Source organism: Bubalus bubalis, chromosome 4 (assembly GCF_019923935.1).
Source record: "Bubalus bubalis isolate 160015118507 breed Murrah chromosome 4, NDDB_SH_1, whole genome shotgun sequence".
Lineage (NCBI taxonomy): Eukaryota > Metazoa > Chordata > Mammalia > Artiodactyla > Bovidae > Bubalus > Bubalus bubalis.
In genome coordinates, this window is record NC_059160.1 from 71,855,942 (window position 1) to 71,872,756 (window position 16,815).

The 16,815-nt window shown below is 34.3% G+C and overlaps 1 protein-coding gene across 1 annotated transcript in view; it reads left to right on the forward strand.

Annotated features, from left to right (window-relative positions):
* LEMD3 (LEM domain containing 3) overlaps window positions 1-16,815 on the forward strand; it is a 71,743-nt gene that overhangs the window by 30,645 nt on the left and 24,283 nt on the right. Inside the window, exons 2-4 of the mRNA XM_006066446.4 lie at window positions 5,061-5,098; window positions 9,149-9,215; window positions 11,471-11,538. Coding sequence (XP_006066508.2) covers window positions 5,061-5,098; window positions 9,149-9,215; window positions 11,471-11,538 — 173 coding nt within the window. The remainder of the gene's footprint in view (window positions 1-5,060; window positions 5,099-9,148; window positions 9,216-11,470; window positions 11,539-16,815) is intronic.

Here is a 16,815-nt window from a genome sequence, read left to right on the forward strand (position 1 = left end):
AGTCTTGCAACTAGAAGTTTACCCTTTGATCCGTATTTCCCCCATTACCCCCACTGCCCATCCCCTGGTAAGCACCACTCTACTCTCTGGTTTTCTGAGTTTGGCTTTTTTAGATTCCACAGATAAGTTATATCATATTGTATTTGTCTTTCTCCATCTGAATTATTTCACTTAGCACAATGCCCTTAAGGTCCATCTATATTATTGCAAATGGCAGGATTTCCTTCTTTCTCATAATACTCCATTTGTACATATGTACTGCATCATCTTTATCCATTCACCCAATGACAGGTTGTTCCCATATCTTGGCTATTACAAATAATGCTGTGATGAATATAGGGGTGCAGATCTCTCCTTGAGATCATGTTTTCATTTCTTTTGGATGTATACCTCATAGATTTACTGGATCATATGGTAGCTCTGTTTTTAATTTTTTGAGGAACTTCTATACTGTTTTCCACAGTGACTGTACCAATTTACATTCCTACCAACAGTGTATAAATCTTCCCTTTTCTCCCCATTCTCACCAAATTTACCTCATCTTTTTAAGGATAGCCATTTTAACAGGTGTGAGGTGATATCTCACTGTGGTTTTGATTTCCAATTCCCTAGTGGTTAGTGATGTCGAACACCTTTTCATATACCTCTTGGCCATTTGTATGTCATCTTTAGAAAAATGTCTGTTCAGTTCTTCCTGGCAGAATATTTTTATATGGCTGGTAATAGTAGTTTCAACTATTTAGAACACAAAAATGCTGGGGCTGACTGAAACTGTCTGTGCTGATGTAGAGGAAGCAGGAGGAAAGTACCCTGAATGTATTATTTCAAGAGAGTGACCTGTCACTTATTACATGTGTCTTTCTTTTAAAGCATAAGCCAGGTAGCATGCTTCCTATTCTTGGAGATTTCTTGCTCAGATTAATAGATAAAAAATCTTCAAAATCCTGTATTATCTTACCTATTACTTCCCTTAAATAATCTTTAACTTCATTTTTTGCTATTTGCTCTCTCATCCACACAGCTGTATTTCCAGGAGTAATATGACTGACATGCTACCACTTCACAGCCTGCGGACTTCTTTCTGTCTGTAAACCTCTTCCTTCAGGTATCCATGTGGCTTGTTCCCTCAGCTCTCTCGGGTTTCTACTCCAGTGCAATCTGAGGAAAGAGGAGAAAAGGGAACTATTGTACCCTGTTGGTGGGAATGTAAAAATTGGTGCAGGCATTAGGGAAAACAGTATAGAAGTTCCCTCACATGTCAAGTGCCATTCCTACTGTTTTATTTCCAAAGCACTTAGAACCATTTGACATGTATTGTAAAAAGTGCATTTGCTCATTGTCTCTTCTAATCCTTCTAAAATATAGACTCCTTGAGGGCAGATACATTTTTTTTTTATTCACTGCCACACTACCAGTGCCTAGCGCAAACTAGACAGGAAATACTTATTAAATGAATAAACTTTTCCTTTCTTTCTGAGTTGTAAAAGAACTTTGGTCACCGTAGACTTTTCTTTCCTTTAGTACCATTGAATGACCAAAACAAGGCCTTCCTGAGGAAAGCATCAGTTCATTTGGTTAACATTAAACATGTACTTTGCAAATATAGACATGCCTCAGAGATACTGTGGGTTAGGTTCCAGACTTACTGTAATAAAGTGAATATTGCAATAAGGGGAGTCACAGGAAATTTTTGTTTCCCAGTGCCTATAAGAGTTACACTTAAACTATACTGTCTAAAAAATGTGTAATAGCATTATGTCTAAAAAACCCCTACATTTGTAATATACTTCATTTTTTCCCCTTTTTTATCTGAGAATTCATAATGATTGACAAATTTGATCTCAGCCTAAGAAAATGGAAAAGGTTTACACTTGTTTAGAAAGGGTCAGTAAAACTAGTAACATTTTTGAAATTTATGTGAGAGAAAGAGGTTTAGAGAAGGGGAGTCAACAGTATGTCTTATAAGTAAGTAGGAAAGTATCACAAGATTTGAATTAGTTCCTTGAAGCAAAATGTGATGGGAAATGATTGAACGATTTTGAAGAGTCTTTAGTATAATTAAAGACATATTTTTAGGACTTTGATTTTTGCTAGGACAGTCAGAAGAAGAGAAGTCAAAATTTTAAGGACATTTATAAAGAAAAGTTTGATGTATTTGAGGTTTGAAATAATCTGAACAAGAAAAATGAAGGAAAAATGGCCACAACAGGAGAATTTGAGAAAAAGCAGAAATGAGACGCTGTTTGGGATGTAGGGAATATAGGAGGACTGTGTTTGAAATACCAACTTGTTATTGTCATTGCTTTAGGATAAGCATTAAGAGGGCTTCCCTAGTGGCTGAGTGGTAAAGAATCCACCTGACAATGCAGGTGATGCAGGTTCGATCCCTGGATCAGGAAGATCCCCTAGAGAAGGAAATAGCAACTCACTCCAGTATTCTTGCTTGGAAAATCCCATGGACAGAGGAACCTGAAGGGCTTACAGTCCAGAGTCATAAAGAGTCGGACATGACTAAGTGAGTAAACAACACCAACAAAGCAATAACTACAATTTACTCTCAGTTTCCATCCTTAGAAAAGAGGCTAGAAAGTGAGGTGACAGTTGTGGTTTTTTTTTTTTTGTTTTTTTTTTTTGCTGTGAATTGCTTTTGGAATATGGTTTCTTCTCTACAGTGGCCTAATTAGCAGGGGAGGGAGGAATGTTTTCACTAGGGATAACAGGATGTTTTTTTATCCTTCTATGATCATAGGTAATGTGGGTGAGAGAAAAAGTACTGATGTAGTTTCAGAAATACTGAAATGATTTGGGGGAATAAAACTTAGATGCATAGAAATGCTTTTGCTTTGTTAAAACTGCTGTTTTTAAATGGAGTTTCCTTTCGAATCTTAACCTCAAGACTGTGTTTACTTTTGTTTGTTAATTTAGTAGGTCTGTCTGTTGACTTAGTATGTGACAGTTTTCACGGAAGTCAGGGAACATTTTGCTTTTTTTTAGCAGTGGGTGTGTGTATATTGTTGGCCTTTTAGATATGTTATACTTGAGCTAGCCAAGTGTGCTAGATAAGAGGCCGAAACCTAGAAAGAAACAACTGGCAGAGCAGTGTTTTTCAACAGAATTATTGTTCTGCTCTTTGGCTTTCTCATTGTCATTCTATACATCTCCCTTCCCAGTTGCTCAGACGTACCCTTTTCCAGCTTCCTGCAAAATTTAACGCTTCTGCTTCTATGTTAACACACAGCATTGAATAAAGAAGGGCAGATTTAGCCTAGACAGCTCAAACAGCACTTTTCAAGCACTAACTGTTTGCTCAATACTATGCTTGACTCTGAGCATACAAACCTGAATACACATGATCCCTTGTGAGAAAGTCACAGCAGAGCAATCTAGTGGGAGAACGTCCACAATCTACAGTAATATTTTCATAGAGATACTTGAAGAGCTATTTTCCATTTAGTAATCTTGACAAAAACAAATGCATAAACAGTCAGAAAGTGGTCCTCTCATGGCTTTTCTTCATAAATATTAAAGTCTTTAAATATTTTAGAATTGCATGTTTTAATATTTTTTAGAATTTCTTTTCAGTTCAGTTCAGTCGCTCAGTCGTGTCTGATTCTTTGCGACCCCATATAGACAGCAAAGAAAATACTTGTTTTTTTAGAATCATTTGACCAATTTAAGTAGATTGACAGAGCATTTTTGGTAGTATATTGAACTAAATATGGCTTTATTTTAAATTATTTAAATTTTACATTAATAAAAATTAATGTATTAAAAAGGATCTTTTCAGTCCAAGCATGTTCTGACTCTTAACATTTTATTTAATTTTTAAGTTTTATTCTCCTTCCTATTTTCCTATTGAGTACTTTTGATTTTTTGTTTTTAAAAAATTTTTCTTGGCATGAAAACCTTATTGCTTTATAGAAAAATGCTGTCTGAAAATTCATTATCAAATCCTTTTAAGATGATAGCAGAATATGTTTCTCCCCCTTTTTTAAATTGTATTTTTTTATTTAAACTGGTCTCACACATGAACTTTCTTAGAATCGAGTAGTTCCTGGTTCCTATGGGACTTCCTGTTTTCTCAAATAAAAATAGAAAAGCACCTCAGAAAGGAAACCTGGTCAGTGTGAACAGCTTTGTAGGCTCAGTTAGTCTTAGTTGTGTCCTAACTTACAGAGATCCAGGTATCTGAAAGCTTTGAATATTTTTGCATATAATTTTAAAGTAGAGGGTAAGGAGGAGATTCTAAATAATAACTAGAAAAGTGCTATATAATATTCAGCCATAAACTTGCTTGAATCTTTTGGGGAAGGATGGATATAGGGAGGTTGAATGGAAAATGGTAAATCCTTTCTTTATAATATTTATTAGAAAAAAGTTGTTTAATATTGAGACCTAATTCTTAGCTATTTTGATGTGTGTGTATGTTTCTTGACACTTTTCCAGATGTTAGCAAGGACTAGGCAGGTTTGTCTTTTAATCATTGGAAGTAAGAATTCTAAATGAATTACTCAGTTTTAAAGCATCTTGCATATTTCCTCTAGTAGTAACTGACTTTTATATTTTGAAGAGAAACCAAGTTAAGGAGCCAAAATAAAGTCACTAATAGTAATGATCATAGGTAACATGTTAAGTGTTTGACACTGTATCAAGCATTTTATATGATTTATCTCATTTAATCCTAACAACTGTATAAAGTAGGTGTCATTACATCCTTCCCTTATAGAAGAGGAAACTACAGCTTAAAGTGGCTAAGTAGATAGTAGTTCAAGGTCACGTTGCTAGCAAGCAATGGAGCTAGGGCTGGAACCAAGTCTGAGACCAGAGCACCTACTCTTAATTATTATAGAGCAAACTACAAAATCATAGTGAGAATGGTAAATATAGTAAGTCTGAAAAATTAGTTCTCTAACCTTTGTTATCATCAATTTGTTTGTATTTTGTTTGCAAGTTTACATTCAGTTTTAGCAGAGTACATTTTAGCATTTCTCAGGGCTTGGTTAGGGGGATTCTTATTCTTAAATGATACTAACAGTTCTCTCTTTTTCTTTCCTTGATAGTAAAAAACCCCTTTGATGAAACATTTGGAAAAATGCAAGTAAGTAAATCTTAATACTGATACTTTATGTCATGTTTTTTATGATAAAAGTATTAGGATGAATATGAACTGACAATAGGAATTTTAAAGATTCTTTTATGCTGAGGCAATAAATTTTCTTATTTTTGAGTATTCCCTTTCTATAATATAATTAAATCTGACACAGATTTTCTCCAAAGAGCAGAACTGTTTATCATTTAAAGATAAAAGCCAATCGCAAAGTGAAATGGCAGTGGCATGTCATCTGGGGATCTGGTCTTAGCCTTTAAAGTGTGTGTGTGTTTTCTTAGTTGTTGGATACTCTAGCAGATTTTGCTCTTTTGTTCTCTTTGGATTATTTGCTCATTGGCAGGCCTTTTCAACTGTCAGGAAGCAAAGGATTTAGAGTCTTATGCAACCTATTTACGATTCCTTTTCTTTTTAAAGGATTTATAATATTAATTTTAACCTAAGTGTTACCTGGAAATATTTTTCACTTGCCCCTCATCATTATAGGCAATACAAAGGTTGTGATATTTAAGTTTATATTATAATACACAATTAGTTGTTATTTTTTTTTGTTTGTTTTATTATTATAGGAACTGAGAGTAATATAGATAGACCTGTATGGAAAACATTGTTGTGCTAAAGGATATGTGATAATGTGAAGTCAGATCCATAGACTGTAACTTTAGATTGTTAGTATTGATTATTTTCAGTAGTATTTTATTGTGACGATACTTATTTTTTTTTAAAGTTGACTTGATCAGTTATGATATTATCATTGCTATGGCATCGTAGTTTAAATTTGCAGTATATACTCACTGAACATTGAAAATGCAAGACTTTATTTTCTTCTGTATAATTTTCCACTTGGAGGAACCTGAAGTTCCTAACCTCTGAATAATAGTAATAATTATAATGAAGATAATGGCTAGTCACTTAAGTGTTCATTCTGTGCGAGGCACTGTGCTAAGTAATTAAAATCCATTATTATCATTTAATTAAGGACTTGATACAAATACAGAAAATATCCTTGAGACAGTTGGCTGAAGTAGAGACGGGAATATTTAAAGGTGACACTATATGAGAAAATTTGGTGGCGTCGCCCTATAGTTTGACTTTTCCTCCTACAAATCAGAATGATTCAGAGAATGAGATTTGCTTCAGAGAATGATTTATATGACTAAAAGAAAATCTGGAGCTTACCAAAATACACAATTAGAAGGTAGCTATTAGTATTTCAAATTAAAAAATTATTTTTGCTAATGAAAGGTTACTTTTGAAAGCTTACTTTAAATATGGATTTGTTTGTAGATCTTTAATTTGTTTTCAGGGTGATCAGTAGACACATTTCAAGCCAAGAATTAGAAGAGAGTTTGAAAAGCAGAATGGAGGAAGTTTATAATGAAACTATAAGCCAATATAAGTTTCTATAAGAAAGTAACTTTGGAATTTAATATACAGACCTTTCAGGTTTTCCTATAGTTTAGCATAATGGTGCTAAAGATTATTGAACCAAAGCCTTTCTGCTCTTCAAAGTTGATTTAATAAAATATTCCATAAAAACTATTTAGATCATAATTTAGTTGATCATTTGGATGGCACTTGACACCCTTGTAGTAATATAGATGGTCATTTTGAATGAGTTGCCACTGGAAAAATAATTCTTGAAAAAATTATAGTCGAGATTTTGGGGTGTTTAAATTCTTTGTAAGAGACTGTAATAGCATATATGTTATCCAGTATGAGATCCAGTTACGTATGATTAAGTTTTGTTATTTTTTCTACTTGTCTAGTCCAGCGTTAACAGATGTGAATGAAAAGATGATGTTTATTCCCAGGCCTCTGATGTTCATTAAAGATATAATCACAGAGGACAGTGTCAAATATTTGGCTTTAGTTTTGATTTTGAAAGGGGTGTGGAGAGGGGCATGATCAAGACATGTAAAACAAAAAGGAAATCACTCTCTTTCCCAGATAAGAAAGGAAAGAGACTGAAAATGATCAGCTATTTTAGTACCAAAGCTTAGTCAGATTTACCTTGGTTTTATATATCAAGTCTGTAATCTACGCAATCAGTGGGAAACCTCATCTTATTATATTGAACATATTTATTAAAAGTCATTTTGTGGTTTAATCTATCACAGATGCATAGCTTTCAGAATCCTGTATTTCAGTCCCTGCAGTTCCTTTTTGATGTCTAATTTTTACAGTTTGGATTTTTAATCTTATTTGATAAGGACTGACTTGATTCAGAATCTGATTGAGATAGAGTTGAGGAGGTGAAAAAGCAAACGGGAAAAGCGAGTAGTTTGCTACTTGCTACTTGGAAAGCAAGTAATGCTGAAGGATTGTCACCTATCTTTGTCTCTATCAACCGTCTCACATAAAACCAGGGACTGTGCTAGTAGGATTGTGGCACCTCTGATGAATTTTCTTCTTCCTCCTGTCACTCATTAAAGCTTCATTGACAAAAGTATGCCATGCATAGTGTGCAAACTTGTCTCTTCTGTCCTTGAACATACAGCATGAAAATAAATGGATGTGATTGCATGTCATTGGGCATATGAACTTTACTTTCCTAGCTTTTTATATCCTGTATGAATTTGTTCCTGGTCACATTTATCCAATAATCCTATTTCGTCAGAAACTTCGGGAGAAAGGAAATCATAAAGACATAACCTCTCATGAATCATGCATTTATTTCAAATAGTTTGATAAGCTGTTCTTACCCCCTCTTCTAACCTACCCTCCTCCATTGTTTATGTCCATCTCTGTTAATTGTGATTACTCTTAAATTGAGGTCTCAGTGCTTTAGCCTTCTTGAGAGGGTCCTTAGGTGTTGCAGGAGTCTCCACTCTGGTTTCCTTTCATATGGTCAGAATAATATTCCTGACACACATTTCTGTTTAACTTTTCTTCTCCTAAATGTTCAGGATGAAGTCAAACTCTTTGTCTTGGTATCTAGGGTTCTCTGGCTATTGATTCCAAACTACTTTTCCAGGAGTTTGCTGAGTCAAAGTTGGCTACTGGTTATGTAAGAAATATAACCAAAGCATTTACGCTTTCAGGCCTATGCTGTGTCTTCTGCTTAGAATGCTGGTCAATTCTATTCTTTCTGTGAAGCTCAGTTCAGATATTCCCTCTTCCATAAATGGATCTTTCCAGCCCTCTATCTTCTGTATTTACATTGTACTTTGTTTGCAACTATAACGTTTAGTATGTTTTCTGCCCTTAAGAACAGGAATCATCTTGTTGGTGTGGATTTCTCGCTTTTCTGAGAACAGTTCTTAACTCCCAGTTGTTGTTCAGTCACTCGGTTGTGTCCAGCTCCTTGCTGCCCCATAGTACTGCAGCACGCCAGGCTTCCCTGTCCTTCACCATCTCCTGGAGCTTGCTGAAACTCACATCCATTGAGTTGGTGATCCATCCAACCATCTTGTCCTCTGTCCCCCTCTATTCCTGCCTCCAATCTTTCCCAGCATCAGGGTCTTTTTCAGTGAGTTGGCTCTTCATGTTAGGTGGCCAAAGTATTGGAGATTCAGCTTCAGCATCAGTCCTTCCAGTGAATATTCAGGATTGTAGATGCTTATTAAATGTTTCTTTCACTTTAATGGTTCATAAATGTATGCATGGCCACTTTGGGAGCCTCGGAGTGGTTTGAGGGTTAATCAAAAATGTCAGGTTGGTTGACATTATGTGGTTGTCAGGTTAAAACAAAACATGAAGAAAACAGTCAATATGCGTAAGTATGCATTGTATAGAGGGGAATTGGGAGCATTGCTTTGATGGGGGCGGTTGTTATGTAGGAGAACTTTTCTGGCACTAAGGTTAGTACAATATCCCAATCATCCTCAAGAAAGGAGAATATTTAGATAGTTTAGATTCTTAGGTTAAAGTTTCTTTAAAATATGGTAGCCATTGGTTAAATATGAATTTGTCTTTTATAATATGTAGCTTCTATGATTTTTAAATTTATTTACTATTTTTCTTTTCAAACAAAGATTATTATTTGGTGCATTTTCCCTTAGGATCAGATATTTTATAATGTTTTTCTTTTAAATTTAGGAAAGTGAGAAAAATCTTCTGATGAACACTTTATACAAGCTTCATGATCGATTGGCACAGCTTGCAGGTAATTGTTTCAACATTCATAGTATGTAAAAATGTTTTGAAGATTAATTTGTATATGTAGCATGTGATATCAATAGAAATGGTTTTTCCTAAGTTCATTGTTGTTATGTTACATACATGTGGATATTTTCTCTTTAGAAGTTTTTACTCCCTGTAGGGAATGGGTTTTTATTAGTATAGATATGTTTAATCAAGGCCTTTATCCTGCCTGACATATGTATACAATGAAATATAGATGTATACTGTATTATATAAGTTATCACTTTTTTATTGCACTGATAGTAACAGAATTCTGAAAGCTTGTATATCAATTGAATTGAGTAAACAACAAATTAACTAAAATCATAGATCTAATATAAAAGTACAGATTTTCTTTTGGTGAAGGTATAGGTGTCGTTTCTTTGGATAAAGTAAGTAGATTACAGAATTTCTTTCTCCTGACACATTGCATTTTCCTCATATTCTGCTCTAAGTAAATCTGAAAATTCTCAGGTATGCAGCATATCTGCAATTAGAACAAGAGAAGTGAATTGGCATCAAGTTTAGCATCAAGTAGCCACCTTGTCGTTTATTATCTTTTAAGTTGTTTCACTTACTTTAAATATAATCTGAAAGAAGAGACTTTGGATTCTCTTCCTATAAACAGTTACAAGGAAAGCAAAATGTAATTTTACAAACTTTTGTATGTAGTGAGTCCTTTTGTAGAAACCAGATCATTTGTAGAAGCCTAGTAGGTAAATGTGGAACTTCTCTGGTCCAGAAGAGGCATTTAGAATCCGGATAGTTCCCCAGCCTCTCACCAAGGTTTTTTTTTGGGGAGGAGGAAGTTAGTTCTTTAATTCTGGTCAGTGTTTTTGGCTAATAATTCTGTATATATCATTAAAAGCGTTTTTTGCATTGACTGATGGACTGTTAACATACATATGCTGCAAACTAATGACATTAATTTGGTAGCTGTAGCACCCAGAAATAGAGTATTTAATCTACATGGAATTCCTGATATTGCTCCTATAATACAAGCTTCTACAGTTGTCTCTACAGCAGTTTTTTATGAAGTGTATTAGATCAACATAATCTGGAGTGCTTTTAAAGATACGGATTCCTTCCTGTAGAGCAGGGGTCTGCAAACTTTTTATCTGTGAAGGGGCCAGATAGTAAATTTTTAGGCTTTGTGGGCTAGACTGTCTCTGTCACAGCTACTCAGTTCTGCTGTTAGAGCATGAAAGCAGCCATAGATAATACATAAATGAATGAATGTGGCTGTGTTCCAATAAAACTTCATTTATAAAATCTGGTGGTAGGCCACAGTTGGTCTTTGGGTTTGCCAGCCCCTGCTATAGATCTGTAGAATCGGATCTCTGAGGATAGATTATAAAGTTTGAAGACTTTTTTTGGTTCATCTAATAGGTATTCTTGTTTTACAACTATGGCCATTAAAATCTGGAACAAAATTTATAAAGTTGGAATATGGTTGCTTTTATGATAAAAAAAATTTGCCAAAAATTTTACTTTAACTATTATACTTTTGTGTTAAAAAAGTTTTTTTTAAGTACTTGAAAGAAATAGTAGGAGAAACAAAATTGAAGTTCACTGTAAGGATAATTGATAGCTCATAACCATAGAGTGCCTGGTGGGGTGAATAAAGCTTTGGATTCTCTTATAAATAGGTATGAGAAAAGGAAAATGTAGTTTTCCAAACTTTTGTATGTAGTACAGCTGATTATAGCTAGAAGCTTCTAATTTCCCTGTTGATCTGTGTTACAATATTTTTTTAAGTTTTGCACACGCCTTGCTAAAAGTAGGCTTAGTAATACTCCAAAATGGACATTTTAATTCAGATTTACTTGAGTCTTGAATTATTAGCTTTAGTAATAGATGTACAAGTTAGCACAATGAATTTTCCCCCTTGAAAAATATATCCATAAAGGGCTTTCTTTGCACCAAGACCTATGAATAAGCATCAGTGAGCACCACTTGGTTCTTACCCCTGACTAACAATTTCATTAGGAATATAAAAGGAAGGTATATTTCTATGTAGATTGAAATGCATTTAAGGTTGTGGTTTATGTAAAAATACTTGTTTACATTGCCTATTTTAAGTTTTTTCTAGACAATATAAGAGTGTTTGTCTTCTTTCTTTACCGATGATAATACAGTCTATAATTGTGTGTTTTATAAAACTGTTTTGATTAATTATATTTGTTTTCTTTTGTTTAACATAGTACTGATTCAAAATTAATATGCTAATTTTTTCAGGAGATCATGAATGTGGCAGTTCTAGTCAGAGAACACTTTCTGTCCAAGAGGCAGCTGCATATTTGAAAGTAAGCAGTGAATTAGAATTTTAATAGCTCTATTCCTAAAGTTAATATAAATTATTACAATTTATATTTACTAGCTGATGCATTTGATTACTTTTACTGTTAAAAGTTTGGGCCTGCTGTTCGGTGTAATGTGACCAGATAGAGAAAGCAGAATTACTCAGCTGTTTTAAAGTACTCTATTATGAGAGAATGCACAGTAGTTTGGAAAGGGTACAAACACCATTGATGAGAAAGAAATTGAGATAGGTAAGTAGTACATAAGAAAGCAAGTAAACATCTAACCATTGTCATTTATTTCAGTCCTTCTGCCCTGCGATAATTTCATTTCATGGTTATAAGAGAACTTGCAGATACATTTTTCTATATGACTGTGAATAATGTTTAGGAAATCTTAAATGAAAGGAAAAGTACTAGAAGGTTAAAATGGAGACGTGTCACTCTGATTGCTAAAGAGGGGAGAGTGGATATTGAAAATCATACTAGGGAGCTTGATGTTAGTCCAGTTCTGTAAAGATGTGAGTACTTGCAGATGGAAATACTAATCCCTAAAAGTTGGCATCCATTCATTGAGAACAGGTCATGTCATACAAACTTCATTGTAATTGTGGTAAAAAACACATAATATGAAATCTACCATAAAGTGCATGGTATTGTTGACTATGTATATGTCATTGTGCAGCAGATCTCTCAGGCTTTCTCATCTTGCATTACTGAATCTGTGTACCCGTTGCACAGCAACTCCCCTTTTCCTTCTCCTAGTCCCTAGCCACCACCATACCACTTTCTGCTTCTATGAGCTTGACTATGGTAGATACCTCATATAAATGGAATCATGCAGTATTTGTCTTTCTGTAACTGGCTAATGTCATTTAACACAATGCCCTCAAGGTTCATTCATGCTGTAATAGATGGCAAAATTTCCTTTTTTTTTTTTTTTTAAAGTTGAATAATATTCTACTGTATATACCTCACATTTTCTGTATCCATTGATTTGGTAGGCATTTAGCTGTTTCCACTTTTTGACTATTGTGAATAATACTGCAGTGAACATAGGAGTGCAAATATCTCTTAGATCGTGTTTTCAATTCTTCTGATAAATACCCAAAAGTGAGATTGCTGGAACATGTAATAGTTCTATTTTTAATTTTTTTATTAACTTCCATACTGATTTTCCTAGTGGCTGCACCATTTTACATTCCCACCAACTGTTTACAATGTGCATGTGTGCTCAGACACTGTCGTGTCTGACTCTTTACAACCCCATGGACTGTAGCCTGCCAGGCTCCTCTGTCCATGGGATTCTCTTGGCAAGAATACTGGAGTGGGGTGCCATGTCCTCCTCCAGGGGATCTTCCCAACCCAGGGATTGAACCTGCATCTCTTACATCTTCTGCATTGACAGGTGGATTCTTTGCCACTAGTGCCACCTTGGAAGCCCATAGTTTACAAGGATTCCCTTTTCTCCATATTCTTGAATACTTCTGTTTTCTTTTGGTTTTGGTTTTTTTTTAATAATGGCCATCCTAACAGGTGTAAAGTGATATCTCATAGTGGTTTTGATTTGCATTTCCCTGATTAGTGATGTCAAGCATCTTTTCATATACCTGTTGAAGTTCCTTATTTATTTTTGGATATTAACCCTTATCAGATGGTTTGTAAATGTTTTCTCCCATTCCACAAATTGTGTTTATACCCTGTTGATTGTTTCCTTTGCTGTGCAGAAGCATTTTAGTTTGATGTAGTCCCACTTGTCTCTTTTTGCTTTGGTTACCTGTGCTTTTGGTGTCATATCCAGAAGATCGTTGTCAAATCATAATTTAAAAATCATTACTAAGACCAATGTCATGAAGTATTTCCCTAAATTTTCTTCTAAAAGTTTTATAGTTTCATGTCTTATGTTTAAGTCTTCACTCCATTTTGAGTTGATTTTCGTGTAGTGTATGATAAGGTTTCAGTTTCATTCATTTACATGTGGAAATCCAGTTTTCTCAGTACTGTTTTTTGAAGAAACTATCCTTTTCCTATTGTGTGTTCTTAGCACACTTGTTGAAATCAGTTGACCATCAATCTGAGTGTGTCTCCATTTTATTCCATTGGTCTATATGTCTGTCTTGGTGCCAGCACCATGCTGTTTGATTACTGTAACTTTATGATATGTTTTGAAATCAGAAATATGGGGCCTCCACTTTTGTTCTTCTTGCTTAATATTATTTTGGCTATTTGGGATTCTTTGTAGGTCCATATGAATTATAGTATTGATCTATTTCTGGAAAAAAAAAAAACCTGCTACTGAAATTTTGATGGGAATTGCATTGAATCTGTAGATTGCTTTGGGTAGTATGGACATTTTAATTAAGTCTTCCAGTTCACGAACCCAGGATACCTTTTCATTTATTTGTGTCTTGAAATTTCTTTTAGCAGTGCTTTGTAGTTTTCAGTGTGTAAGTCTGTTACCTTCTAGATAATGTTTATTCCTAAGTATTTTATTCTTTTTGATGCTTTTTGTAGATGAAATTTTTAAATTTTCTGGTTGTTCATTTTTATGTGTAGAAATGCAACTTCTTTTTGTATTTTTTTTTTTTCCTTCAGTCCCACCCCTTTGCTGAATTTACTTAAGTTCTAACGTTTTGGGGGGTTTTTTTTGGTGGAGTCTGTAGAGCCTTCTATGTATACAATCATGTTACCTGCAAACAGATAAAATTTTACTTCTTCACTTCAAATTTGTATGCCATTTATTTTCTTTTCTCACCTAACTGCTCTATTGTATTGAATAGAAATGACAACAGTGGACATCTTTGCCTTATTCCTGGTCTCCAAGGAAAAACCTCAGTTTTTCATGATTAAAAATATATTAGTCATCAGCTTTTCATATATGGCCTTTATTGTTTTGAGGTAATTTGCTTCTCTTCCTAGTCTATCATGTGTTTTTAATCACTTAAGGTGTTGAATTTTGTCAAATGCTCTTCCTGTATTTATTGAAATTATCATATGATTTTTCCTTCTGTTAATGTGATGTATTACATTGATTGGCTTTTGTGTGTTTGTCCTTTCATTCTTGGAATAAATCCCACTTTTGAGCCTTTTAATATGCTATTAAATTCACTTTGCTAATAGTTTGTTGAGGATTTGTGTCTATATTCATCAGGGATATTGGTCTGTATTTCCGTTCTTGAAGCATTTTTGATGTCAGAGTAATGGTGGCCTCATACAATGAGTGTGAAAGTGTTCCTTCCCTTTTAAGTTTTTGGAGGACTTTGAGAAGGCTAAATGTTAATTTTTAAAAAAATATTTGGCAGAATTCTCCAGAGACGCCATTGAATCCCAAACTTTTCTTTGTTGGGAGGCTTTTGGTTACTGATTCAGTTTCTGTACTAGTTATAGGTCCATTCAGATTTTTTCTTCGTTATTTAGTCTTGATAGGTTAAATGTTTCTAGGAATTTATCCATTTTTTTCTGTTATCTAGTTTGTTGACAAATAATTGTGCATAGTAGGCTCTTAAATCCTTTGTATTTCTCTGACATCAATCTTAAAAATCTCTTTCATTTCTCTTAAAAACAAAAAAATTTTTTTTTTTTTTTGGCTTTGCTGGGTCTTCGTTGCTCTGCGTGCTTTTCTCTAGTTGCAACGAGCAGGGTCTGCTCTCTAGTTTTGGTGTACACGGGCTTCTCATTGCAGAGGCTTCTCATTGCAGAGTGGGCTTCGGTAGTTGCAGCACAAGGGCACAGTAGTTGTGGTGCACTGGCTTAGTTGCTTTGCAGATACGGGATCTTCCTGGTTCAGAGATTGAACCCGTGTGTGTCTCCTGCATTGGCAGAGGAATTCTTTACTACTGAGCCAGCAGTAAGGCCCCTTCCTCTTTCATTTCTGATTTTGTTTGAGTCTTCTTTCTCTTTTTATTAACTAAGGGTTTGTCAATTTCGCTTATCTTTTAAAAAACCACATCTTTGTTTTGTTGTTTTTTTGTCCTATTTTCTATTTTGTTTCTGCTCTAATTCCTATTGTTTCCTTCTGCTAACTTTGGGCTTAATTTATTCTTTTTCTAGTTCTCTGAGGTGTAGAAATGGATTATTTGAGATCTTTCTTTTTTAATGTAGGCATTTACCATAGTGAAATTCTCTGTTAGAACTGCTTTTGCTGTATCCCATAAGAAGCTATTGGGTTTCTTACATCTGAATGTCCATTTCTTTCCCCAAATTGAAAAGTTTTGGTTATTATTTCTTGAAATAAACTTTCTGCTCCTTTCACTCCTCTCCTTCTGGGACTTCATAATGTGTGTATTGGTCTAACTGATGATGTTCCAAAAGTCCCTTAAGCTTTCTTCACTCTTCTTCATTCTTTTTTCTTCCTCCGACTGGGTAATTTTAAATGACTTATCTTTTAGTTCCTTGATTCTTTGTTCTGATGGATTTAAGACTGCTGTTGAACACATGCTGTGAATTTTTCAATTCAGTTATTGTATTCTTCAGCTCCAGAGTTCCTGTTGGTTCTTTTTAGTATTTTCTCTCTCTTGATATTCTCATTTTACTTATATGTTGTTTTCTGAGCTCAGTGAGCATCTTTATGCCAGTTTACTATGAAATTTTTATTGGATAATTCATATACCTCAGTTTCTTTAGGGTCAGTTTCTGGAGATTTATTTTGTTGTTTTAGTTGGGCCGTGTTTCCTTGTTTCTTTTTGTGTGTCTTACTACTTTGTTTTGGGATATTCCATTTGAAAACACAGCCACATCGCTCAGTCTTTAAGAACTGCCTTCATGCAGAGGAAGACCTTTACCGGTGATCTCAGATATGCTGGGGTCTCCTCAAATCTTTATTGTGGACTTGTGGGTATATATTTCCAACTAGAGAGGTTTTACAGGTTTCTTTTTTTTTTTTAATAGTTTCACTATATATTGCAATTAATTTTTAAGTACATACATTTTTAGTTGGAGTTTCAGTATCAAACTCTCAAAAGTTAATAATAGAATGAGTAGACAGAAAAGTAGAAGGGTATAGTAGATCTGGAAAGCACTATGAACCAATTCAACATAATTAAGATTTATATAATTTTCACACAAAAGTGGGATACAAAGTCTATTCAGGTTCCCATAGATTATAAATCAGGAGACACTGGAACATATCCAGGAACGTAAAACAAAGTATAAAAATTTCATGGTCTGAAGGTATTGAAATACAGAGTCTGTTCTCTTATCACCATGGAATTATGTTAGAAATCTATCGAAAGATATTTAAAAATAACCCATGTAGCAGCAGCATGTATTTTCAAGTGCAATGTG